The sequence below is a fragment of the Haemorhous mexicanus genome, chromosome 2, assembly GCF_027477595.1.
Source record: "Haemorhous mexicanus isolate bHaeMex1 chromosome 2, bHaeMex1.pri, whole genome shotgun sequence".
Lineage (NCBI taxonomy): Eukaryota > Metazoa > Chordata > Aves > Passeriformes > Fringillidae > Haemorhous > Haemorhous mexicanus.
Genome location: NC_082342.1, coordinates 31,871,637 through 31,899,209, shown reverse-complemented (window position 1 = coordinate 31,899,209; position 27,573 = coordinate 31,871,637). Strand labels below are relative to the sequence as shown.

At 45.1% G+C, this 27,573-nt stretch overlaps 1 protein-coding gene across 11 annotated transcripts; it reads left to right on the top strand.

The window, feature by feature from the left end:
• On the top strand, nucleotides 1-22,790 carry ZNF384 (zinc finger protein 384). Of its 11 annotated transcripts, none has more exons than XM_059838189.1 (11): nucleotides 75-247; nucleotides 636-684; nucleotides 1,587-1,776; nucleotides 4,409-4,475; nucleotides 4,615-4,855; nucleotides 5,192-5,513; nucleotides 17,691-17,915; nucleotides 18,564-18,746; nucleotides 19,535-19,613; nucleotides 20,459-20,617; nucleotides 20,782-22,790. In XM_059838189.1, the coding sequence occupies exons 3-11, from the start codon at nucleotides 1,724-1,726 to the stop codon at nucleotides 21,055-21,057; spliced, it is 1,605 nt and encodes a 534-aa protein (XP_059694172.1). In that variant the 5' UTR covers nucleotides 75-247; nucleotides 636-684; nucleotides 1,587-1,723; the 3' UTR covers nucleotides 21,058-22,790. The 11 variants fall into 11 exon arrangements, with proteins under 11 accessions (XP_059694170.1, XP_059694172.1, XP_059694174.1 ...); XM_059838191.1 differs by having other exon boundaries at nucleotides 636-705; XM_059838188.1 differs by having other exon boundaries at nucleotides 75-303.
• The last annotated feature ends 4,783 nt before the right edge of the window (nucleotides 22,791-27,573 follow it).

The window sequence follows — 27,573 nt, the reverse complement described above, 5'->3', positions numbered from 1 at the left end:
GCGCCGGCGCCCTCCGCGCTTCCGGTAAGCGCGCGCGCGCGCGGCCGACCCTCGCCCCGACCTCCGGCCGCGGCCGCCTCGCCGGTGCCCCCGCCCCGGGCAGCCTCCCCCGGGCCGCAGCCGCTGCTCCGCTGCCCCATTTTCAAGCGAAACCGCTGATGACGCCGTTCCGCTCCTCTCAGCGACCCGGAAGCGCCGAGGCGCGGCCCGCCCCCTGACCCGGAAGCTCCTCCCCGCTGTCTTTCCGGTGAGGAGGCCGCCGCCGCCGGAGCCGGGCCGGGGCCGCCGCTGGGGGGTAGCCCGGTAATGTGCGAGGCGGCGGGACCGCAGGCGGGGGGGCGGGCAGCGGGACTTCCGGGGCCGGGGCGATCTGGAAGCGGAAATGGAGGAGGGCGAGCTGTCTGTCTGTCTGTCCGCCCGCCCGTCTCTCCCGGTGTTCGGGGCTCCGCCACGGGGTAGCCGCGCTCCGAGCCGGCCCCGCCCTCTGCCGCCGCGCAGGGAGGCGCGTCCGGGCCCCACGGGGAGCGCCTGCCCCGCATATGGCCGGGGTGCCCCGGCCCGCGGGCCCCGCGGAGCGCCGCCCGCTGCCATGCGGGGCCCTGGGCGCCCCGGTAACCGAGGCGGTTTATTTGCAGAGCCGGCCCTGGAAGGAGGAGAAATGCAAGAGGAGGGAGAGTGAGAGGGGTAAGGAGCTCCCGGAGCTGCGTGAGTGACTCCCGCCTCTCAGCCGGGGGCTGCCGCGGGCTGGGAGGAGATGGGACGGGCCGCGGGTGCCGGAGTTGGGGGAGTGAGGGCGTTTGAGCTGTAGGGTGCGGGAGCAGGGATTGACAGCCTGGAAGGAGCTGAGGCGCAGGGTATGCCCGCTGCCAGGCACCTGTTCCAACAGAGGCTTGCCCGGTCGGGGTGGAGGCTACACAAGTGTCGGGGAACGGCACCAAAGTTCTGTCTCTAGTGTGTGGGTTTGGGATCCAGGACTCTGTCCGGTACGTTTGGGATATTCCTGATGTGTGTTCAAATGCACTTGTTCTAAAGGTGTAACACCGTTTGAACTTTCTGGTGCTTATGATTACCGGGGAAACATTTTTGCTTTTGTTGTAACAGCCTGTGTGGCTTTCAGCATCCTTGGTATTTTGCAGCAATTAAGCCTAAAAGCTCCTTGTCATTGAACAAAGATCTTGGGCAGAATGAAACAACAGTCTAAATTGTTCCTGAGCATTACTCTCAGGGCCTTATGTTGACTGAAAACTCCATGCCAAATGGGAAATAAAAGCCCGGCATCTGGAGAATAAAGAAACCCGTGTTAAAAGTCAACCTCTGAACAAATACCTGCACATCCAGCCTTGATTGTGCTTTCCAGAAACACAGCCTGTATCTCACAGTGTACTTGCATGTGCTTTTATCTGTCTGTTTACGATTAAAGTGATGAGCTGCCAAGACATATAAATGCAGCACGTTAAGTACGTGATTCTGTGAGATCTAAACTCCAGATCCCTTGTCCCTTGTGAGTTCTCTGGTTCACTCGGTTGTTTATTTGGTGTATGTACATTTGTGGTGTGTACACAGAAAGTGTTTTTGGTTTATATCAGGAGGGTACGTTGACATCTGTCTGATACTAGACTGGTGAATAGGAAGAAGGTCCCATCTCTGGCCTGTTTGTGGAAGCTGGGATGATGAAGGCCCTGCAGTGGGATCGTGCTGTGGTACAGGGTTGAAGCTCCAGCCCATGTCTGGTAGTTATAGAGCAATTGGAAGGGTTACGAGCAGAGTTCTGGTAAAGTAAGTGTGAGCAGCGTCTGAGTGGGGGCTGCCAATAGGGGTGCATGTTTTCAAAATACCTTTTTAGCTTGAAAATGGGGTAGGGGAGGGACAGCTCTGGGTACTAGGCCGGTAGGTTGGTGGAGGAATCCTAACCTTTGTTTTCTGCCTTTGGAAGATTGGCTTGCTAGTGAAATTGCATGAAAGCTTCAACTTTTACACCATTTCTCCTTTTCCTCCACATTCTTATAACTCCATCACATTTCAGCCTTTCAAGCCAGAAGTTTGAGGCCTGATAGGTAATATGGTCAAGTATTAAGATTTTTGGATGGGGAGGTGGATTCTGAGAGAGTCTAATGAAATCAGTGTAGCCGTCCTTTGAAGAATCAGTATGAGCCGTGTTTGACTTGCACACTTTGTAAGCTGAGCAAACAAAAGTTAGATTCTCTGTGAAGTTCTGGTGGAAGACAAGATGGAGACAAGCAGCCACTGAGCGCCCTGGCCTCTTCTGGTCTGGATTTTGGAATCTGGAAATGGACTTGCCTTTTATTACTTGTTCTCTTTAAATAAGAAAGCTGTTGTGAGTTTTTCTGCTTAAATTGGCATCTTTCTGTTTAGCTCCTGAAGTTTGCAGTTGCATCCAAGGGAGTCTTGGACAACTACAAAGTTTCTCTGGAAAATGCATCTGATTATTATTATATGAGACTTTGTGGTTTTGGACAGTCAGGTTCACTTTGGTGTCTTTGATGTGGAAGCTAAGCAAATAACTGCTTATTTATTTTAAAAACAAAACAAAAACCAAGCAAAAAACCTCAAACTAGGAAATTACAAACAAAATACCCCTCTTGATTCAGGTCGTGCTCAATTGCCAAGGATGTGTTATCTCCTCATGTGTGCCCATCCTGTGGAAGAAAAAAGTCATGTAATTAAGTGTTACATGCAAAGGGCTGTGCTGCGGGCAGTGTACTTAATAATTAATTTGGCTCAGAAAAGAAAGCAGAGGAAGGAAGGTACGAGTCTTGCCCCATCAGCCTCTGATTGAATCACAGCGGTGCAAATCCAGAGTAATTCAGTCAGGCAGCGAGCAGTCTGACTGCATGCCACCAACGTAAGGTAAATAATTTATCCTTAAGTGTGTTTATTGGTTGATTTGCAGTGAGTGAGTGAGGCAGGAGTACTTGGCCTTGCTTTTGCATGAGCAGTTCATAAATACAAAATTATCGGGTAATTTGGTTCATTTAAATACTGCTTCTCCACATAGAGGAAAATTATCTTTGCATTTTGGCTCACACACAGCAATTCCACATGTATTTATTCTGTCTTGATATACTTCTGTAATGTGCTTCATGCTACTGGGGACATCCCTCTGAGCTCCCCTGAGGATTGAGATAGACCCTTCAGAAGCAATATTGTTCAATTATTAGACCACTGACAGACCATAACAGAAATATGAGTAGACAGTTTGCAGGTAGCTGCATGAAAAACCTACAGTGGTTGTGCTCTCTGCCAAATGTATTCTGAGTATAGTTTTTACCTACCATTTTTGCCATATTTGTTTAGGAATAGATGTATCTATTTTCAGAAAATATTGTTTTGTTAATTTCTTTTAGGTTTTGAGTAATGTTTTTGCAAGTGTAACAAACTTTGTCCACTAGTGGTTTCACACAAAGGAATGTAAGGATTAGAAAGGAAAGTGCTTCTTCAGTCAGGTGTTCCCAAAGAGATTATAGCTCTGTGCTCAGGAGACTCTCTTTTGTTGTCTAACTCGTCCTCTGAATGCAGGGAAAGTTGAGATGGAGCAGTGGGCACTTGGCTGGGGACAGATTCCTACAGAATTTTGTCCAAAGATGGGAAGAAAATGGGCAATGAAGAGCCATGACATGATCTTGCTTGGAAATAGGGTATCTCAGGAGCAGAGGAATCAGGTTATTTTCCTACTGCTTAGTCTCATTGGAGGAGAGCAGGATTATTGAATGATATTTCTGTGTTTCTTTCAAGAGTAGGGCTGGGGTGGCAGCAGGAAGTTAGGAGCCCTGAGTTTGACTTCTTGGTCTGCTGTGGCTGTCTGTTATCTTGGGCAAGTCTGTTTCCCTCTCTCTGCCTGTCTTTCTTCCTGTGTAACATAATGCTAATGTCCCTTTGCTGCATCTGGGTCCTTAGTCTTGAGCTGGGGTGGAGGGACAGGCAAGGTCCAACATTTTCACTGCCTGTGGGGTCAGACTGTCTGTGGTGGTGAAAAACAGTTTTCATCTGTATTTGCCTGCTTGCAGATGCACAGACTTCATTTATGCCACATACTTGGGTGGATGATAATTGGGGAAATTTGGATGTGTTGTGGGTTTCTAGTCAGTCCTGTTTTTTGCATGAAGGACTTCTGGGCAAGGGGCATTTCAGATGGACCCAAGCCCATGGGAATAACAGTCACCTTTTTCCCCTGAAAATATTTCTTTATTTTGGTCAGATAGCTCAAAAGGGGGGAGAAGTTGCTCAAGAAAGACAGGGGAGATTAAGGAACTGTCACAGCATTAGACTGAGTCAGTTCCATGTTGGAGTCTCTTTGAGTTTAATGGGTTTTTTGTGTGTGTTTGTTTGTCTTCCTTATCCTCCATTCCTCTTCCCTTCCCCCTTCTTCTTGCCCCCTGTGCCCAGCTAGGATGGAAGAATCTCATTTCAACTCCTCCCCGTACTTCTGGCCAGCAGTGCCCACCGTCTCGGGACAGGTAAGATCTCCCAACCTGTTATATTCAGAAGTTTACAATGCGTGTTGCATGATGCATATTTCTGTTGCATTTCTCGTTCAGCCAAATGCTGGGCAAAGCCCTGCCAGGGTATGCTAAGACCTGTCCTTCCTCTGTTTAGATTGAGAACACCATGTTCATTAACAAGATGAAGGAGCAGCTATTGCCCACAGAGAAGGGCTGCAGCCTGGCTCCCCCCCACTACCCTGCCTTGCTGACAGTCCCCACCTCTGTGGCGCTGCCCACTGGAATCTCCATGGACTCGGACACCAAGCCGGAGCAGTTGACACCGCACAGCCAAGCCCCCGTGACTCAGAACATCACCGTGGTACCAGTGCAGTCTGCTGGGCTCATGACAGCAGGTAGGACACTCCAAAGGCTTCGGCAGCTACAAAGGGGACCATGGGATGGGGAAACAGGAGGTCCTGGAGAATCCTTACTGGCCTGTAGATTATTCCTAGCCTTACTGATGTTGTGGACTGCCTTGGTGTGGTTTCACTGTGAATCTCTATGCGCTCCATACATCCACCCTCTTAATGGAAGTTTGACTGCCAGCAGTGGAGACTGGGAATGCTTTGGGAGGGGAAGCTACCCTTCTGTTTGTGTTGCAGTCAAAAGTAGATGCTTCTGTGGGATAAGGAGGTTGGGCGTAATTGGAGATGTAATAACTGACTTCCTCCACCTTCCTTTGTTTGTAGGTCCTGGTCTGGTGATAACTTCCCCGTCAGGTTCTCTGGTGACCACAGCCGCCTCTGCCCAGACCTTTCCCATCTCAGCTCCCATGATTGTCTCTGCGCTACCCCCTGGCTCCCAGGCAGCCCTTCAGGTGGTTCCAGACCTGTCCAAAAAAGGGACAGCCACCCTCGCTGAAGGTGGCGGGGGTGGGGGAGTTGCCCCCAAACCACCCCGGGGCCGCAAGAAGAAACGATTGCAGGAGTCAGGACTGCCGGAGATGAGCGACCCCTTTGTGCTGACAAACGAGGATGATGAGGACCAGCACAAGGATGGCAAGACATACAGGTGGGGAGTGGGGTTAAACCTTGACTGTAACATTGCATGGGGATGGGGATGTAACCCTTCAGAGGGTTACATGGGGAAGAAGAGATCTCTGCCTTGTACCTAGAGAGTCCCTGAGTAGAGAATCTTTAAGCTGCAGAAAGAGTTGAGTTTTCTTTCTGGTCAGGAATGTACACGCTGATGGGTTGACCCAAAACTAAGGATTTCCTTATAGTGGACAGTTTTGATTTCCTGAATATATAGTTGTTAATGTTACTAGATTAGTTAATGACCAGGATGTTACGGAGGCTAAACTGCATCCTTGATGGCACAGCCAGGTAGTATGGCTGGTGTACTGAAGAGTGCAGTGATGGCTGGTGCAGCTGGAGCACTTCTGGTGTAGCTGAGAGCTCTGTTATACCTGGGTGCTCCTCAGTTAGGACTCCAGTCCTTTACAGTATAAAGACTACAAACTGGAGACACACAGAGCAGGAAGTGAACTGTGGTGGTAGTGTCTGCTCCTGTGTGTATTGCCCCATGTGATCTCCTTCTATCTCAGCACTCCAAACAAAACGAGGGAAATAAAATGTAATTCTGAATTAAATATTAAGGGTATTTCTGAGCCCTAAGTGTGTCAGATAAGAGGGAGGAGAGTTCTGAGCCCTGAGGTTGGGTTTCTGAGCTTGGAGGGATGTGGCTTGAGTTTGCAAGTGATGGGGAGGGGAGAGATAAGGTAGGAGGGAATACTTGAACCAGAGGATAAGCAGTGTGGGTGTTTTAGAAAAGGTGGGAACTAGACAGAGCAGAAGTGGTAGGTAGTAAATGTGATGGTCTGTCTTAGGCCGGAAGCAGGAGCACTTTTGGGTGATCCAATGATAGGTGTTTCTGGTGGATGATTAAGATAAATAAGAGGCGAAGTAGTAGCCAAATTGAAACAGAAACAGGAGATATTCCCTAGGTCTTCTCACTTGCCTATAATGTGCCCAGGATCCCATATCAAACAGTTTTCCTTTTATCATCCTAGATGTTCTTTGTTTTGGTACAGATTTAGTTACCTTTCTGGAATTGCGCCTTAGGAATACGAAGGCATCTGCATAGAATCTGTGCGCCCACCCCAGGCATTTTTTCACTTTTAACTATAGCACTTTTTTAATGTTTACATTTTTTGAAATCAACACAGTTAAATGGGTACAAAAGCAGAGCTTGGATCAGCCTTTTTATCTTAGCCAATGTCCCAGTTCTTCTACTTTGAAAATATAATCAGCGTATGGTGAGGAAGGGTGGGAGTGTTAGGTAGCTTGCTATTTGTAATCCCACCATTTATTTTGGGCCATAGCCACAGATCCATACTACTCAAGCTGCTTACAGTCTGGGTTGCTAATTAGGTTGTTAAATATGTATTTACAGGGGACACAATTGGCAGTGAACACTAGAATTAAAGCTGAACCAGGGCTTTAATTATAGCTCCTTGTTTACTTGTAAGTTTGGAAAAAAAATGCCCAAGACCAGGTGGAGTGACTCAGCAGAAACTTTATGAACATGCATAGTCTGTGTAACAGCTCATGAAAAAGGGAAAAAACAGATGAGTATATATGTGGGAACATGTAATTTCTTTATGTTTAAGATTTCTTTATGTTTAATCTGAGTGTGGTACTTCTTTCACCAGCTCCCACCCTAAGAAGGCCTTCCTCTGAGCAGTGCTTAGGTGTGAGAAAGCTAAATTGAGATTTATTGAAGACCCCCAATAGTAGTACTTCAGGAGGGAGTGCTTCTGCCCTCTTTGAGATCTGCTCTTGGATGATGCATCCCATGTGCAAGTTTGGAACTAAAAATGACTGTTGGAAAAATAAAGGAAAGCACTATCTTCTCTTGGAGCTGTGGGAGAGAAGACCTTTGTGCACCATAGTAAAATCGTTTCTCTATAATATGCATATGAATAGACTCACAAGTTCAAACTTTGAGGAATACTGGGATCCTTCTGTATTCTAGAGGATGATTTCAGTAGTTCCCGTCACTACAGTATGCAGACATATGCTAGCTAAATTAAGACTGTGGGTGAAGTTCCTCTACTCCTTCTTCTTTCTCAGGCTGGAGGAGGAGTTGGTTTTGGCATTCATATGACTACATTTGTATGATTTCACTGATTCCCATGATGAGACACTGAGAATAATGTACTCAGATTCCTGGAAGGAGTTGTACTACATTGATCAGTGTGGGGTTTTTTGTGTTTTTGTTTTTTTTTTTTTTTTTTGTTTCTTTTTTTTTGTTTGTTTGTGGTTTTTTTGTTTTTGTTTTTTTGTGGTTTTTTTTGTTTTGTTTTATTTTGTTTTGTTTTGTTTTGTTTTTTTTAATACCCAATTCCTAAAGCTTGGGATTATTTTGTCAGATTTAGGGGTTTTTTTTTAAGTTTTGGTTTTGAGCTCTGTGAGCTCTCTTGTCATGAGTGTCTGGGCAGGTGGCTAATATTTGTAATTCCTGTCTCCTAGCGTGGTGATAAAGACAGAGTAAGGCCTTGAATGAGGAGCACAGCCAGGCAGATGTGGGAGGTGTTGGAGCATAAACCTTGATACATGTACTGCAGCTCATCCCATTCTCTACTAAATGTAGAGATGCCTGCTCCAGCAAATAGCAACTGTTTTACTGCTGTATCATCTCTAGAAGTGAATTAGTAGGCTGCTGTGGAAGTGGTGGAAGAATCTCTATGACCAGGGTTTTTTTTTTTGTAAGAAAAGGTGCAAGGCTTTTGCTAATGATGGCAGTACTTGCAGATCTTCTACGTCTGTCCTTAAGATTAGTCTGGCAGAGTCCTTGGTGCTTTGCATTGTGCTGCTGGAAGAATGCTTGCACCTGTAGGGGACAGCATCTAAACCCAGTCCTGTGAAACATTTTCTTTCATGAGTAATGTCACATCAGTCTTGTCTGAATTCACCATCAGCTCTTTGTTAATCTTCCCTGACATCTTTGTAGAATTCCCTTTTTCTTTGGAAAATGAAATCAGCATCAAGAGTCTTTCTAGAAAGATGCTGGCACTGTGGAGCACATGGCTTCTTCCCAGTGTTTTAAAAGGTGCCGAGGAAAAGGTAGCAAACAGGTCCTGGATACAGTAGGATTGTTTTTTAGTCCTGGTGTGGTGGCTGCACCTGTGCACTTTTAGAAGTCTGTGCTGTGATGTGGTCAATGGACAAGACTGATAAGGTGATTCAGCCGCTCTGGGCCAGATCATCAATTCTCTTTCTCTTGACAGTCCTCTAAGCAGTTTCTTTGTAAGAGGAAGAGAGCTCTGTATAGGCATTGCAAGGCTTTGGTACTAAGTAAAATCCAGGATGAATACCAGTTTTATAGTCTGGAATGTTTTGCAGGCTGTGCTCTGGAGCCTTGGATACCAGCAGAAAAGTTGTCGGCTTGAGAAGGGCCTCACTGTCACAGTGTAATCAACAAGCTCTGTCTTCTCCACTTCTAGTTTTGGGTCTTCCTTACTTTCACTGGGGAACAGCAGGAAAGTTGGGAGACAATAAGAAGCTGAGGGACAGGAAACTTCAGAGATGAGTCCAAGGTGCAAAAGTGTACAGAAGCCTGAGTAAACTGAGCTGTAGAAGATGAGGAAGCTTAATGGAGACCCTCATTAGAGAGCAAATTATGTACAGAAAGGGAACCAGTGGTGAATACAGCAGGTGGGTATCTTCTCAGACATGTCTTGTTTTAGGCCTGTTTTTTCTCCCCTGTACTGGATTTAGCATTACTGTTTAGTGAACTTCTCAAAGTTTTGAATCAATTTGTAATGTGGTGGCTATGAGTTTAGTATGCCACATGTGTCTGTGACAATATTGTTGAATTTGGCCAGTTTTAAGCTTGGAAAAAATCCATTAAGCATGCTCTGAGATGATTTATAGTTTGCAGGTGGAAATATGTGAAGGTAATATTCTCTTTGAGGCTTCTTGAGGCTTGCACCACTCCAGGCACTCAGCAGACAGTCCATCTCCACAGAGGAGACAAATACTGCCTAACTTCTCTCAGTTTCTGTGTGAGGCTGGACTATATAGCTACTCTTTCTGCAGCTCTAAGCATCTTCTAGAGTTGCACCGAAGGGCCAAACATGCTTTTCCTTCAGGCACAGCTGCTCCTCCTTCTGCTTCAGAAGGGGTCTCTAGTGCCCAGTGTGAACAGTAACCTCCCTCTCTGATGGACACAACAGCAAAGCATGAGAAGACACTGCTTAGTTCAAATGTGGTAGGGATGAGAATGAGGTAGGGGCTGGAGGAATGGGCAGGGATGGAGTTGTTTGTGCTGAGGAAATCTGGAAACTTGGTAGAGATGGGAATCAGAAAGGAGGAGGGAAAAGACAAGCGCATACAAACTAGGGAATGCAGCAGAGGATGTGATGGGGAGCCTCTTTTCAAGGGAGAGAGGGGAGAGCTAGCACAAGAATAAGCTATAAACAGCCAAGACTGAGAGGTGGAGGAAAGAACCAGACCTGCTAGGTGCTGGAAAATGAAGTACCTAGAACTGGCAGAACAGAGGGACAAGAGTATGGGATGTGGACAAACAGAAGCATGAGGGAGAGGAGATAAGTGTTAGGTAACTGAGGGAATGAAGTAGCAAAGTGCCCCTGCAGTAGAGGATCAAGAGGCTGGGGCATGCGGGTAAAGAGATTGGGTCTGGGCCTTGGTGCAGGAGAGGGGATTGCTCTGGGCTAGAAGGCTAAGGGCAAAAGGGGAATTAAGTTTGAAGTGTCAGGCAGAAAGTTTGACCACATTCCCTCCAAAGCCTAGAAATATTAAACCCAGTGTTTCTAAATTTTGCCATGGCTTTGATGTCAGTGTAAGAATGTGACCTCCTCTGGCAAAGAACCTCATCTCCCTCTTAGGCTAGAAAAAGGTGAGAAAGTATTGTTGCTGTCATTTATCATCTTAGCTGCAGTGGCAGAGGTCTGTGCAATGGATTTTAAGATTGCTGATGACCAGCGTGGGTGTCAGTGTGATGCCACACGTTGGAATTTCTGTTTGCTTTTTTTAACAAGTGGTTCCGTGAGCAGCGGAACTAATGATGCCTGGTTTCCAGCGGCTCTCTCCTGTGTGGATTCTCTGATGTCTAATCAAGGGTGAGCTTATTAGCCTTTCCCTCAGCAGAGGACTCCAAGAGAGTCTCTCTTCTTTCCTCAGCTGCATATTTTTGAGACTTGTCTTGATTTTTAAGATCCTTACCCCTTTTCCAGAGTGGCTGGCATTGTCTTATGATCTCAGAGCTCTAAGGAATACTGTTGCACATGCACATTTACATATATACATGCAGTTTGTACACATAATCCTTGCTTTGTATATAAATGCAGTGCTTGGAGCTTAGAAAATGACAGTTTGACTGGCCACATGCCTGAGAGTATAATGAGGTAAAACTTTGTGTTATGGTAAGTTTTCTCCCTTCTGCTGAGATGTAACTGTGAGTGTGTGCACGCATGTGCTTTCCCTTGGCAGTTCCTCATAGTGCCAAACAGAAGGAATTGACAGGAGAAGTTCTGCAGTCACAAATTCTAATTTTGGCATGTTACTTGTCAATGGAATGAGTGTGTACAAGGGAATGAGGAGGACAGTCACAGTTTCAGCTTGGGAGAGAGGGAACTTTAAAACTGTATTTTGTGCCTCTTACCTGATTACACCTTAGTTTGGCCCTATTGAGTCAATGCACTTTGATACCATCCTCGATTAGTTATTGGTGCACGATAGCCTGTCAGAGACCTGCATGTTTGCTCAACAAACTGAAAGGAGTATTCTGTGAAAAGAAAATAAAATGCATTGACATGGGATTGTGGAATTGAGGAGGATGATCTGGGGAAGGCATTTGCTAGTATGAAGAACTGTTGATTACATTTGCCTCTGCCACAGTTTGCTGTTGTATCCTACAGCCCTACAGATAATCTTGCCTTGAAGTGTGTGCAAGTATGAGTTAGGTTGAATCTTCAGTGGATTTGCATTTGTCTCAGGCTACAAATGACCACAGAGAGTTACCCTAAAATAATTAACATTTGGTGTTTCCAAAACCATAACCTCAAGTATCATTGAACACTCCTTAGTTACAGGTCAGACACTGTTCTGCTTTGCAGAAGTGTTGGAGCTCATAGGAGTAGCTTAGAAATCTAGAGGAGCAGTGATATGAATGTATGTAATAGGAATTTTCCTTTAAAGGAAAAAAAGAGGTCACCGATATCAGTTTGGCCACTTGGAATTAGTGGGTACAAATCTTTTAACTGTGTTTCACTGTGTCATTTATGATTCCCTTCCCTTACAAAACATAAAAAAGGGACATTGTGGAGATAGATGAGTGCTTATGGAGCACTGATATTTCTGTGGTGGGTACAGGAGATGAGTGATCTGCTTCATGAGGTTGGAATTGCATGTTGGAATTGGACAAGGCTTAAGGCTGTCCAGAGTGGTGATATAAAAAGCTGAATGCTTGCTTGTTAAGTATCTGTCTGTGCAACATAATAAGAGTGCAGTTCTGTGGAAACAGTCAGTAAAGCTGTATCAGAATGCACCTGCATTGCAGAGCCAAATTATGGTGACATGGATGACCTTAATCCTGGTGTTTCCAAATTTCCTAGTGCTTTCTAATGGGCCTTTTGTATTCTTTTAATTTTAGCTCTTGCATGTTATCACTATAGAGGGAAGCACATTATTGTGTTTTATTGTTTTGTTGGTCTTTTTTGCTAATGGTGACTGATTTCAAAAATTGGCGGACAGTGTCTTACGTCTGATGTTCAATGATTTGGAGGTCAACAGAAAGTCATGGCTGATAACCCAAAGATAAAAGCAATGCTGGTGGGTAGCTGTAAAGCAATGGGATCTTTATGTGGTTGTTATTGTTCAGAGAAAATATATTTTAATACAGTCCCATGGAAGACTTAGCCTTTTGGGACAGCATGATGTCTCCAGCAGCCAGGGACTGAGGTCCAGATGTTTGGACACAATGGCAAACATTATCAGACAGAAGTGTTTTGTTGGACTATTTAATGTCTCTGGTCTAAAGATAAGGAATATGGAGGAACAGTATCCTGGAAAGCAAAGATTATGAAAAAGACTTTTAGGAATTAAGTGACATCATGAAAGCTCCCGGTGCAAAACTGCGACAGAAGAGGTTTAAGGTGCAACTGTTGAAAGCATAAATGATTGAGTCATTGAAAGAAGACAGGAATTTGTGAAGTATGCTGAAATAACACAAAATTCTGGGTCAGGTATTTTTAGGGTCATTTGGAAAAATGGACAAAATGCAAAATTTGAGTTCCCTCAAATCTGGGAACTGGGAAAGTGCCATATGATGAGAGCATTTTGAACTGCTCTTTGCTTTGCCAGTATATGAGAATATGCTTTTCTGCAGCCTTACCAAGCCACCAGGGGACTGAAGGACTGTGGGAGTAAGTTGACCAAGATCTCTGAGCATAGGTGATAGATTTGTTACACACTCCAGTAGTGTAAACTGTTCAGTGGAAGCATAGCCTTGGCTTTGGAATAGGAGCTGATGCTGGGTGGGCAGTGTGGAAGCAGAGGTACAATTCCTGTGCCTTCGTTTGGCATCTTCGTACTCACTGGCTTTAATTGGATGTTGCCCAAGTGTACATGTGTATCTTGGATGTTAGTTTTGTCTCCTTTCTCCTCCTCTTACAAAATATTAACAAGATAGTGTTTAACTTCAGCTTAAAAAATGAGGGAATGTGAGGATCAAGCATTTATCATGAACTGTACATCCATTATTATGCTATGCTTGCATTAGTTACTTCATTAACTCTGCATTGCAAAGGCAAGACATTTCCTTCCTTTTTAGATGAACTGCTGACTCTGACAGCCTAAACTTATCATCTAGTCTAACTTCAGACTTTCCTGGTTTGATTTTTAGTTTTACTGATGGTCTAACTTGTATATGTAGCGTAACACAAGGAGCAAGGACTCTATTAACTTGTAAGACTACTCTCAGTAAATACTTGGAATCCGAATTCTCAGAGCCATATAAAAGCTTACATAGTTTTCACAACTGTGATACTGATTAATTAAGCACTTGATTGAAAAAGGCTGTTAATCCATGTTGGGCAAATTTTACTATGAGCTGGTATTTCAGATGGCATTTTATCTCCTAACAGCATCTGATGAATGAGGCGGAACATTCCATGAAAAGTGGAAAAAAATACAGCACTGTGTGCCACAGAGTTGTAGTCTAGTTGCTATAAGCATCATTTTCTTTATGACTCATTGTGATGACTTTCATATGGGAGTAGAATTAGAATTGTACATCTACCTTTTGCTGGCATTTCATGATTTTTTGAGAATGTCTCTGTCTAACATGAACATTTTTTGAATGCCTTTATTTCCTATAAAAAAGAAAGCATTGTAGACATTGGAAGGGGTTACTTTTGATCTCTGGCATATGGCTGAGTGCTAATTTAACTGTTGATATGAACCTCTGTTTTATTAAGGATATTTTCTCCAAGGCTGTCTGAATTTGCAGAGCCGTAACAAGCAGCTGCAGGGGATGTTGTGTCACACCATCAATGGGAATGCTGCAGTCATTTCTGTTTCTTGCTGTCAGAAAGAATGCAGCCAAAGGAGGGGTAGTTTAGAAGCACAGTGGGGAGACTATTAAAAATGGATATTAAACAGAGGGGGGGGAAGAAATCAATTATTTCATATAGTGTTTCATTCATGCTTAGCAAGGAGCACTCCCTATTTTTCCTCTCCCCAGCCAGAATTTCACTGAAGTAGAACACTGAAATGCTGCTGGTGTCAGATGGGATATTCTCATTATCCATATAGATTTAACATTTTTTTGAATCCATATTTGCCCACTAGAGGGCTGATTGCATCTTCCCCTTTAATATTTGATGTTGTCTGAAGCAGAATGCAAAGCCCTTAATTAAATGGATCATTTGTTCCCATGAAAAAGCCTGATACCACACAATATAAAATTCTGGAATGCAGCTTTCTGTTATATTCCAGGGCTTTTTTTAACTCATAAGGCTCATGAATTTGTTAATGCTGCATAACATTCTTGCTCTCTCAGGGTTGATGCTAATTAGATGATTAGAAAATGAGTTCTTGCAAGATTTTAATTCTAAATGTTGTTTGAAAAACAATATCAGAATGTCTGTAGCTGCTAAATTCAGATTATAGGGGTTGGTTGGTTTGTTCGTTTGAGGGTTTTGTTTTGATTTTGGGGTTTTTGGGGAGGTTAGGGTTTTGGGGGGTTCTGTTATTGTTGTTGAGGCCTGTTTTGGCTAATAATCAGGTTTATCATTGTCATGCAAGTGCCAGTGATGTTTTGAAAACTTCTTTATAATTTTATTTTGAAAATAGAAAAGGACATGCAGTCTGTTTCTCTTCATTAAAGTTTATTTTAGAGAATTTCTGACCTGAAGGCAGATACCTGCCAAAGCAATTAAGTAAAGGAAAGGGTGCACAGGAGTTATGGAAGATAAAGTTGATGGCTTTATGGCACTATAGATTTAATGCATGGGACTACATGGACTTGATGGCATGGTAAAATTCATTAATTTTTCAGAACAGAATAGACTATTTAAAATATAGAGTCCTGTGCACAGCACAGAAGAGATTAGTGTCCAGCATTCTCTTTAAACTAGAGCAAAACCCTTATAAAGGTATTTCTCTCAGAAAGGTATCTGGATTCTCAGAATGCTGATTGTAGGGGCTAAGTGACTGAGACCATATTGTACCCTCCAAGCCTTGTTCCTAAGATGCATTATTCTCATGGTTGGAAAAGGCCTGTTTCCTCTTTTTTCCACTTTTGGTGTCAGTTGTTGTTCCTCTTTATATCTGACTTGTTCATAAAATAAGCCCCTAGTAATTGATATTTTTCTCCCTTCGTAGATTTATTTGGCTATTGACCAAGTTATCTTTTAAGCTTTACTCCAAACCTAGATCAACTGGAGTCAGTGAATCTTTCCTGCAAAGCCAATTTTCCACATGCCATCATTCTTTAACTTGCTGAGCCTGTGTGAGTTTTTCAGTAATTGTTGAGGACATTGACTTCAGCATTAGACGTGCTGTTGGCAAGAACAGTCATTCCCCTCCTGTATACAAAAAGGATACCTGCTATTCCCCTTTGTTTTGCTGAGCCATATTAGCACAGCATCACACTGGGAGCTTGTTCTCAATTGAATGGTTCCTTATCAGAGGGCCAGTGCTGTGGAACGGGGTTCAGTTGAGAGTAATGGAAGTCAGCATCTGCTGAGAAGGAGCTTGCTAAAAGTCAAGCATGGGATTATGCTGTAATTGCTTGCGGTAGCAGGGAGCTGGACTTGGTGACTGAAAGGTATTTTTCAGTTTAGTGTTCACCTCAGTTATTTCTAACATTGGTGCTTTCAAGGATACACAGTCTTCATCATGTAAGTATGACTTGATTACTGCAGAATACATATGCTCTATTCAAGTCTAGCATTTCAGGAAGTCTGGAACAAACTGTGTGACTTGAGATAGTTTGGTTTGTAAACCAAGGGCTACTTTTTTTAAAAAAAGATTATGCTGATATACCTTTTTACTCCTTATATCTTTAATTGATGTAGAGATAAACAGTCAAATTGCTTCTGTTTGTTGATTCCAGCAAGGATTGGTGTGTGTGTGTGTGTATGTGTATTGAGGAGGGATTTATGTAAGGATGTACTTAGCTTGCATGTTCTGTTAGGGCTTGCAATTAAAATGGATTAAGAGAAAGATGAAGGTAGGACACGTGGGAACAACTGTTAGAGATGATAATGAATGTAAAAGAGCAAAGGTGGAGAGGAGGGAAATGTTATGACAGGTGTGTGTTAGAGTGCTTGCTAGGGAGGCATGGCTTCCAGCTAAATGGCTTGGAATCAAGCTGTGGCTCGGAAGGGCCTGTGGAAGTTAAGGTAGGTGCTGGATAAATACTGCTTACATGACATATGCTAATCAGACTGCACACATCATAAAGCTTCTGGCTCCAACAGAGTCACAACAGTAGATGTAGTGAAGTATCCTCCTGAGAGGAGATGGATATGGGGAAGAGCAGGATCAGCTCTGTGGCTTGTAATACCTGCAGAGACTTCGGTTGCTGAGCAGTTTTGTAAACACTGTAAAACTCAAGAAATTCCCAGACAAAACCAATGTGAATGTTGAATTCGTGTTAACCAGCCATTCTCTGGCTGGCATCTCTTCTCTCAAATGTGACCCTGGAAGTTACATGTGGAGATTCTATTTTGTCTTTAATGTAAATGAAAAAACTAAATTCAGATAAACCTTTACTCTGCCCCTTGTTTGACACACATGGGGGGTGGGGAAGAAATGGAAGAAAGAACTTGGATGCAGCTTCTATCTCTCTGTCAAATTAACAACCACAAAAGCTTTTACCATCTTGAACTGTAAAACAGTATGAGCTTCTCTTAACAGCCTGGTGTTGTAGCGGAGGAACAGTTTTTAACAGCAGCATCCCTAGCAGAGCGATGCCAACTGCTACTTCTTGTTCAGAGAATCTGTGTGTTAACAAATACATTTCTGATCATTATGGGAACAGATGGATCCAAACACCCAGACAAAACATTTTGCATCACATCAGTAAGACTGAAATGATGAAAGCCCACTAGACCAATGAAATACCACATTTGATATCCAGAGTATCTTTGTGAGACCCACTGGGAAGGCAGCACTGCTGTTATTCTCAGCATTTTGTATCCTAAATATTTGCGTGTCTTCTCCAGAAATGGGAGCAGAGTTAAGTGGATTTAGCCATTTCTGCTCCCATAGACTTCACAGTACATGGAATTAACTTCTAATACAAACTATAACCTGGAATTTACAGGTTTTCCAAGTTTTTTTTTACTGAAATAAATCATAGATTAACAAAGTTGGGGTTTTGTCTGGGAATTATTCCTATCCTCTTAGGATTGCTGTTGGAAAATTTTCAGAGTGCTCCTCTGTCTCTCGCAAGCCAGTTAGTTCCTTCCAACACCTTCACTTGTCTGGCTGTGAAGTATTGTTTGTTCTGTTACACCAGTTCCCAGCTTAAATTTGTTCCCCTGGGAATGAACCACTCACAGCCAAGCAGTGTCCCAGGTGAAACCTCTCCAGTATCACATGGTGGGAAAACACCCCTTCTTCACTCAGTGTGGAAGATCCCATCCGTTAGAGTTGGTCCATATTGGGGCTTACCCCCATGTGACACTGTCTCTTCCCCTCGCCCCGGTCCCAGGTGCCGGATGTGTTCGCTGACCTTCTACTCCAAGTCGGAGATGCAGATCCACTCCAAGTCCCATACGGAGACAAAGCCACACAAGTGTCCTCACTGCTCCAAGAGCTTCGCCAACAGCTCCTACCTGGCCCAGCACATTCGTATCCACTCAGGGGCCAAGCCCTACACGTGCAGCTACTGCCAGAAGGCCTTCCGCCAGCTCTCCCACCTGCAGCAGCACACACGGTAAGGGCCGGAGGAGGCTGGGACCCTCTGCACTGCATGTTGCCGTCATCCCAGCATGCTGTGAGCACCTCAGTGGGCGACTGCCTGGGCAGTCCTGGCTGGTTGTCCCAGGCTGGTCAGGTCGTACGCGCGTCAGAGTGGTGGTAGCGGTATCGGACACGTGAGCCTGGTCCCCGGCTGTGAGGGGCTGGGCGCGCTCAGGTTAGCGCTGCTTCGCTGGAGAGGCGTCGGCAGCGGAGTGACGCTTTCTGACAGGAGCTAGGGCTGGTTGTGTCAGTGTGAGAGTAGAGAGGGCATAGGAGGACTGTTCCCTGTCGCCCCAGCGTAGTTCTGCCAAACACCTCAAGTCCAGGCTTGCAGCCCCCCTGCTATTTCAGCCACAGGCTTCCCACACACAACTCTGCCAATGCCCCTCAGTCCAAGCTCTATAGTTCCTCTCTCTGGATCCTCCCCCGGTGCAGACAGACCATGGTCTCTTGAATCCAAGGGGAGCACAGTTTGAGACCAAGAGAGCTCATGCTGTGTTTGGAGTTCCTTCATGTAGCAGATAGCATGGTGCTGTCCCACCCCCTTTGTGCCCTCATTCCATCAGCACTAGCCAGATGGCGGTCATGTCCAACTGCTGCTGCTCCTCCTCCTCTTCGGCAGGATCCACTCCAAGCTCCACACGGCGATTGTCAAGCCGCACAAGTGTCCTCACTGCTCCAAGAGCTTCGCCAACACATCCTACCTGGCCCAGCACCTCCGCATCCACTCGGGGGCCAAGCCCTACACCTGCCGCTACTGCCAGAAGGCCTTCCGCCAGCTCTCCCACCTGCAGCAGCACACACGGTAAGGGCCAGAGGAGGCTGGGGGCCTGGCCCTGGTCCCCCCGCGCTGCCGGCATGCACCTCTGGAGCACGCGCGCCAAGCATGCGGGGGGCGGGCGGGGAATGCGGCCGGCTGCACCCCCAGAAGGAGGTGACCCACCTGAGTGGACGGAGTGGAGGCTGCGCAGGAGACACTGACCACGTCAGGGCTGAGGTGGACACATGCTGTCCCTGGGGATCCTTGGTCTTGCACCGCGGGCGGCACAGAGAGAGAGCGATAGAGAGAGAGGCATTGGCTGTAGGGGATCCCGGCCTGGCACCACGGGGGTTGGACTGAGTGTGTGGAAGCTGCTCCTGGCATTGCAGGGGGACAGGGACAGATTAACATTGTAGGTAAAATCAGCCTGTTAAAAAGTAATAGTGTTGGTGTGTCTATCCTGGAGGGAACAGAGCTGCTTTCTTGGTACTGTGGAAGCAAGAGAACAGATTCCTCTTGGTCATTTGGGACTCCTGAGCTTGGAGCAGGGAGCCTGTACCTCCAGACCCCTTCCCAATACATTTTTAGGTAGCTCACATGCTGAGCTGTCCAGGCATTCCTAAGCTCTTGCTCCCCAATCCTAATCACTCTGAAATCTGCTTGACTGCCTGTCTTCAACTTCTTATTGGACACGGGAGCTGGGAAGAGCTCTCTTTGTCCAGCTAGAACAGCATCCGGAGGCAACATCATCCCCTTCACACAGCAGCAGGCCCTGGCAGTCTGCCCTGTCTGCCTGCTCACTGCCTCCCATTTGTGCTCTTCCTCCTCAACAGTATCCACACCGGGGACCGACCCTACAAATGTGCTCACCCTGGGTGTGAAAAGGCTTTCACCCAGCTTTCCAACTTGCAGGTAAGGGGCTGGGGCTGGGTGTGTCCTGCTCGCTGACAGGAGTTGGCAAGGCTGCCTGTGGTAGAGGAGGTGGGGGAAGTGGGGCAGCTGGGAGGAGGGTAAAAGAATGGAGAAGGCTGTTGAAGCCCTGGGCAGGGAAGAGATTCCTGACTTGTGGCACTAGTGGCCCAAAGAAGTCGCATAAATGGTTGCATCCTGTATAATTAACTTGACTTGAAAGCGGTGAGACCTTCGAAGTTCCCCCCATCTGTTTTGCAGTTTTCTAACTTAGCTGGGGCGAGACTTTTTGTGAACTGTTACACCCAATAAAGTCTGGGTGTTTGGGTGGGTTTTTTGTTTGTTTTACAAGGAAATGGAGGGTGTAAGGGTAGGGATATAGGAAGCAGAGGTGGTGTGTCCTGTTGCAGTACCCTGGAGGAGGGGCACTGTAGAGTGTGCCAAAGAGCAGAGAGCTGTAAACACCTGCAAGCAGTTAAAGCAAATCCTGCCCTGAAGGTATTAGATGCAGGGAGCAGATGTATAGGAGGGCAGAAAAGGAAAGACCAGGCAAAGACTGAGAGTTGCATGGAAACTGAGAAGATGGGGGTTGTGGAGCATTAAGAGTCTCTGCTCTTCAAATGCCTAGTATGCATGAGAGGGAAGGGCATGTGTGGGGAGGGCGTGGTGGGCTGGAGGGAGAAGTTCTGTCCCTATGCTAGGAGCCGGGTGTACCTTCTTCAGCAGCCCCGAGCTTGGGGCCTGGCTGTAATGGGGTATTTGAGGTAAAGCTATCTTCAGTACTAATAATACTTGCTTCCTTCCTCATGCTTGCTTTCTCTTTCCTCCCTGCTGCTGCCACCCCCCAGTCCCACAGACGGCAGCACAACAAAGACAAACCTTTCAAGTGCCACAACTGCCACCGTGCGTACACGGATGCTGCCTCGTTGGAGGTACACCTGGCTACACACACGGTGAAACACGCCAAGGTCTACACCTGCTCCATCTGCAGCCGGGCCTACACCTCGGTGAGTGTTTGCTGCCCTGGGGCTAGCAGAAGTGGTCAGCTTCCCAGGGAGCAGCTTCTGTAGATCCAAGTGTGAGCAGTCCCCTGGGTTGCCGTGTCCCTCCCTATTGGCTTTGGCTCTTGCGAGCGTCGTTCCCTCCTCTCACGTGCTCCTTCCTGTTGCAGGAGACGTACCTGATGAAGCACATGCGGAAACACAACATCCCTGACCCACAGCAGCAGGTGGTTCAGGCACAAGCCCAGGCCTCGCAGCAGCAGCAGCACTTCCAGCCACAGGGCGGGGGGGCAGCAGGGGGCCCTTCTGGAGACACTAACCAACCCAACCCTCCCCCCCAGTGCTCCTTCGACCTGACTCCTTACAAGACTTCAGAGCATCACAAGGACATCTGCCTCACTGTCAGCACCAGCGCCATCCAAGTGGAGCACCTCTCCAGCTCCTAGAGAGACCTCAACCCAGGGAGCAGAACGCCTCTTGTGCATAGCCTGTGCCAGGGGCACCGCTTGTGCAGCGGCCCTCCTCGTGCAACAGTTTCCGGCCTCTCCTCCTGCAGCAGCCTCTTCTGGCTGTGTAACCCTGTTCATGGCAGCCCCTTGCACAACAGCCTGTCTCAAGGGGGTGCTCCTTCTGTGCAACAGCCTGCCTGGTAGGAGGATGCTTCCTTGTGCAAGAGCCCCTTTCCTGTGCTGGGATCACTTCCTCATGCAAGAGCCCCTCCTTTGAAACCCAAAGAAAGGCCCCTGTTTTGCCTTCTCTCTCACTGTAGGATGTGTACGAAGCGGGGTTGCGTGTTGTGACACGCATGGTGGATGGGATGGAGAGACAGCCCTTGTATATACAGGGGCTTGGACACGTGTTTTTAGCAGGCCACAGAAGGATGTGGCAGGGTTCACAGCTGGATGGGGTTCTTTGAGGATTGCCTTGAGTGTCTAAGAGAGAAATTCCTGTCCCTCCTGCTTGTGAAAGGGAGGAGGGGGTCGCTCGTCCTGGCCCAAGGACTGGATGGGAGAAACATTCTCCCCAGTGGAAGGTGAGACCAGTGGAGGGGGGAGAGGTGAGGCATGTTCTCTGGGATGGACAGGTGCCTACACTGCCTAAGGGCTGTGGAGTATTGCATTCTTTCTCCTCCCCTAGTGGAGAGCAGTAGAGAGGAGTCTGTCTGAACTGGCTGCTGCCTCTCTCTCACAGCTGTCTGAGCAGCACAATGGCCCCGTAGGAATGTGGGTTCCTGCTCATTGCCCTTCCTGCCTGTTGTGGATGATATCCTAGCAGCTTGTACTCCTCCTCCTCCTCCTCTCCCTCCTGCTTTTCCCCTCAGAAAAGCCTGCAGGCATCAACAACAAACCAAAAAGCAACTGGAGGGAGGGTAAGAGACTGCCAAAATAATCATCACCCTTCTCTCTACTCCCTTTCCTGAAAGGCGGAATGACAGCAGTTCTGACACTCATGTACCTGTCCTGCCCCCAGTTTCCCAAAGGGAAAGAGGAGGAGGAGGAGGAGGAATAGACCAGTCTTTTCAAGGGGCTGGCAGGAAGCAGGGAAAGGCTAGCTTCTCCTGCTCATCTCTTGCCAGAGTGCTCTCCCAGGCTCCCTCTTGCCAAGACGGGCTGGACTCACATGGCAGTGGTGGCCTCTTCTGGACCCTGGTCATGGGAGAGAATCCCCAAAAGGTGGACAGTGGAGAGAAGGGGATGAAGATCCCCACAGAGAGACCAATCTAATGAGAAGGGGGAGCCAACAAGAATAAACTGAAGGCCCCTTGAATTTATATATATATATATATATAAATATCTATTCCCCACCCCTGGCCCGCTCTGTCCTTGCTGTAACTGTTTCTATCTCTGTGTTTATAAAACGCATTATCCTGGCGAATTTTTATTTTCAATCTTTGTTTGTTTTTCCCTTTCTCTTCGTCTTCAATTCTCCTTCCTCTTTTATTTTTTAATTGGTCCACATGACTGCTAGTCTTGTGTGTTACTTATTAGTTTCTTTGGATCATGGAGGCTGACTTGGAAGAGAATGAGAAGGCAAGGGAAAAAGCATGTGTTGTTGGGTTTTAAAATCAGTCACCCACCCAAAGCCTATAGAATCCCAGACTTCTGTATGAACAACCAATAGGGGCTTCTATTTTATTTTTTTTAACCACCCTGTATAGAAATAAATTGGTGTAAAAGGCTCCTTGAAGGTGCTGCTGCGAGCACCCTGCCCCTGTGACGTGTGTTCCTTCCCCCTGCAGCCGAGCCCTGCAGGAGCCTCTGGCTGCCCTGAGTCTGGAGGGGCCCTGCGGGCAGGCGCAGCGCGAGGGCGGCACATCCCTGCCTTTGGCACTTTGCGGTTTGCACAAGGAAAGCGAGGGGCTCTGCACCTGGGGAGCCTGTGGCAGAAACCTTTTTCTCTGCGTTTAGTCACCAGGGTTGGCTGCAAACAGGTGGAGTGCTTGGTAGGTGCATAGGCTAGGCTAGAAGGAGCTGTCTGGTTTGACTCCTGCATTTCACAGGTGACATTTCAATCCATTTATACTGAGCCCCAAGAACTGATGAGTATTTGAACTGTGTTGACAAAATGCATTGGCTTGATTTTGAGGCAGTGGGACACAAAATCCATTGGTAGCCTGCTGCAAGGGCTTCATGTTTTCACTGCTTAAATATTTATCCAGATTTCTCCTTGCTTGGGCTTCTGGTTCCTAGTTCTGGAAACATTAATCTCTCTGATTCAGAGAGTCTGAATGGGACTTTTTCCCCCCAGACTTGCATTTATTTAAACACTCTAATGTCTCTTCTCAATCCACTTTTTTGACAAGGTAAACAGATAGAACTCTGTAAATCTTCCACTGTAAGGGATTTCTTCCAGTTCATGAATTATTCTTGTCTTTTCTTTCTACATCTTGTCAACTTTTTCATTATTCAATGAACAAATTCATTTTGGAATTGTGTTGAAGCCCCAGTGCCATGGGTGAGGTCCCCCTGGCTCTTTGCCTTAAGTCTGCAGAGGACTGCATTTTCCCTCTTCTCACAGCATGATAGAGGAGCTCACAGTGGCTGCTTGTCTGGTCAAGTCTGATCATCCAAAGTCTCGGCTTTCCATGATAGTGTTTTCCCTTCTCTACAGGAATGCTCTGGGTTCTTGTTTCCTGGGTACTTCACGTGCGGCTGTGTCCAAGCCCAGCTGTGTGAATGGACCTGGCTGGCTGATGGACCAGGTTACTCACAGCTTTCATTGCTCTGTCACCCCTAAACTGTATCAGTTGTTATTTTTACTTTCAGATCCAGGTTGAAATGCAATATTGCATCTTGCTAACTTGAAAAGCATTGAATGCAACTTCTCATTAGCTTTTTTTTTTTGAGACCTGCAGGCTGAGCATTTCTTAATCCTCTTAGTATTTGATTATGTACAGTTTATCTTTCTGACTTATGGTGCTAGGTCAATGCCTTATAAAAATTTAAGTATGTTGCACCTATGCAGTCCCCTTTGTTAAACCAAATGTATAATGATGTCATCTAAGAATGAAATTAGGGTTTGGGTTTTTTCTTTTTTTTTCTTTTTTTTTTCTTTTTTTTTTTTTACTACAGAATCCATTTTGTAAAACCTTTGTGTTATAGGTTTTATTTTTTCATCCACTAATTCTTCATCTCTACAGTTTTTCCATCAATTTATCATTGAGTCATTTCATTTGCCTTTTGGGAGTACTGTCATGTGTGTCTTAAGGTATTTGTCTAATATTCCAAGTTTAATTTAAAGATCAGATTCACTGGGCTAGAGAGTTAGTTACTAAACTCTTTCAGGCCTCCTGTTTCTTTGATGATTTCAAAATATACATCCCTTGCAGGTATTGTCTCATCTACTTTGATACTATGGTACTAGATAGAAGTTGCTATTTTCATATGACTGCTACATTCTGTTCCTTTCTTTAGATGGAATTGGAAGTATTTCTTGACTGGTTTCTCTTGTTCCATGTCACTAGCATTTTCACCATTTTTATCTAGCATAGATCAGTACTATTAATAAGATTTCTTTCTTTATTTTGTGATTGAAAGGTATGAAAGAGCAAAATATTCCTTTCCTTTTACCACTAGTTTTTGTAGTCACAAAGCTTTTCTTAAGAATTTTCTCTATTTTTATTGTGTCTAATTTATGTTGGTTGCTGTCTGGCCTTAACCTTTTCCATCTGTTATGTTTCTTCTTACAGGAGAGTTTAATTCATATTCCTCTGCCTTCTTTCTTTTTTTTCCCATGGACAGCTCTGTTGATAGTTTTGCTCCCCTTGGAAGTTATCAGACTCAGCACAGGTTTATTACTACTTGTGGCTCTCCTCTGCATGTCCGTGTTCCACATGGACAGGACTAAACTGCCAGCTTCACTCAAGTTGTTCTCTCATCTTGAATGCATCATCTTGAAGTCTGAAAAATTACTTGGGTTGGGTGCAGTGTCTTGAATTAAGCTGGGAAGGCTTTAAAAGTCAAGAGTAATACCTTGCTGACTGGTTGAATTCCCCAGGGAATGGCTCTCAAGTTTAAATTCTTTGCAATGATTTTTCATTTTATATGTTAAAGGTGCTTGAAATCACCTTTCCTGGTCCCTGGTTTGAGGTGTTGTTTTCTGATGTCTGCTACCCTTTCCCTTCTTGGAATCTGATACCTAGCACGGGCATCCATATGTATTTGAGGCTGTACAATTCCTGTTACCAGTCATTTCAAAAGTGTTACTGTTCGTGTTTGTGCAGTTTGCTGCTGACCCTATAGCTTTTACTGTTGCCCAGGAAGAAACTAATTTCTTACTAAGGGACTTTTCCATGGAGCTTCAGAAATGCCACTTTATTCTGCACCTCCTTTTTTTCCTTATCAATGAGAATTTCTGTTTATCCTGTTGCTTATGTGGAAATAATTGAAGATACCTTACTGTCATTATCTCTTATTTGAGTTTGTATTAGGTCTTCCTCTTTGGATTCCCATGGTTTAACATATTCAAAGTGCTCCAGATGGTTTAAAAAGTGCAGTAGCTACCTGTGAGACACAAAACGTATCAACTTGTACAAAATTCTTCCTTCTTTAGATGAAGCCTAAGGTTCTGCAGTCTGCAGCTTTGTGCACTCAAGCCAACAACAGTTCAGTTATTTACCTCCCACTCACAAGAGTGGAATATTCTCTTAACAAGATCCCATGGTCCTGCTTTAGCTCCATGAATTCTTTGACCCTGCATTTTCATTGTGCTGCCAATCCATTTGTTTCTATATGTTTGTACCCAAGAAGACTTGACAATGACTCTGGAGTTCTGTATTAGGTTGCATCTTGTATCTTTACTGAAAGGCAATAGCACTTTTTCTTCTTGTCCTTTTTCAAGCTGATTTTCTGTTCTTAGTTGGATTTTACAAATTATCATTGCTTTAAAAGGAAACATCATGTAGGCTGGAATCATTTAGAAAAGTCACCCACAAACAGTAACAGAATCTCAGCCATGACTAATGATAGTATTGCTGGTCTATAATTCAGTTAAATTTTCAAGAAAGACTTAAGACTTTTATAATTTAAAGCCTTGTGGTTAATCAGCCATGTCCCTTATTACAGTTTTTTGTTAGTTATCACTGCCATTGAAACTGCCACTCTATAGTACTACTTTTTTTTATTTTAATCCATATGGTCTTGCTATGCCTTTGTTGAGTACATTAAAGTCTTCTGCTATAAGAAGTCTTTCTTCTTGTGTAATGAATTACAGACCGTGATCAAGTCTGTATTCATCTTTCCAAACAGCTGAATTAAATTGAGCTGGCTGAGGTGTCTCACGATAAGGCTTGGCTCCATCTTGTAGTTCTTATCTGTTGCCTTTCTTTTCCCTTTCAGTGACCCAGCTGTGTAGTGTTCCGTTAAAGTCTTGCTACATTAGGCCTAGATGGCTATCTTCAGCCACCAAATTTAGACTGCCCTACAAGGATATCCAGTTCTTTTAATGAGGTCTTTTCCTTCAAATTAAAACAAGCAGCAGTATGTTTCTTACCTTAGCTGAGTGCAAGCCCTGTCAATGCCACTGTGATTTTGCCACATCAGTGTTAGGTTAACTGCCTTACAGCAACCTGGATGAGCCCACTTGCTTTGCAAATACTTTTTAAGTAAAAGTATTGGCTGGTCTGGAACACATTCAGAACTTCAAAGTTGTTTGGAAAAGAAAGCCCATTGCTTCCATCTGCTTACCAGATAATTCTTTTCAAATTACTGATTGTCAGTTTCTAGCTATGCAACTTCTAGGATGTTTTATTTAATGGGTAGAACTAAACATCTTCCTAAATCTCATTGGCAATAGGTAATATTTCATTACCTCATGGATGTGTCTACATCATCCAACTTTCTTCCTAATATAGAATATAATTATGAGATTCTGTCTGTCTTCTATATTTTTATTGATTATTTTATCATCTTTATATCAACTAAAGGATATATATCATGTTTAGGATTTTCTTCTGATATTTTGCAGGTAATGTACCTGAAAGCTGCCCAAGTTTACTAGTGCAGTTTCAGAACATAGAATGAAATTGCTCTGTACACTTCCTTAACTACAAGATAGGTACCTGTCCAATCGTCCTTTCAGGTACAACAGATTAAATTTGTGTGCATGGTTTCTTGTTTCTGTATAGTAGAACACCAAAGTACTAGAGAGATGTAGTAACTTGGTCCAACAAACATTTCGATTTCATGTAGTGTCTGTGTAATGAATGGAAAAAACTGCAAGAAAAGAAATCGTGACACCAAAGAACTAGAGTCTACGCCTAGTTTTGCTACTGAAATAGGGTATGTTTCTGAAACATGGACACAGTTAAAATTTGTGGCCTTTGGCATCCTCTTTCATTTGTAAAGCTAATTAACCCCCTCGGGGCCAAGTGCTGCAGATCAATCATTTGCCGTTTGTGAGAACAAAGTGTGGGTACCTCTTGTGTTTCCTGAAGACAGGAAATTAAAAGTTCAGGGACCTCT

Bases quoted from the DNA above. Each gene is read 5' to 3' on its own strand.
- ZNF384 (XM_059838189.1), top strand. From the start codon at position 1,724: ATGTCTGGTAGTTATAGAGCAATTGGAAGGGTTACGAGCAGAGTTCTG. The intron at 4,856-5,191 runs GTAGGACACTCC...CTTTGTTTGTAG, and splicing joins TGCTGGGCTCATGACAGCAG to GTCCTGGTCTGGTGATAACT. The intron at 5,514-17,690 runs GTGGGGAGTGGG...CCCCGGTCCCAG, and splicing joins AAGGATGGCAAGACATACAG to GTGCCGGATGTGTTCGCTGA.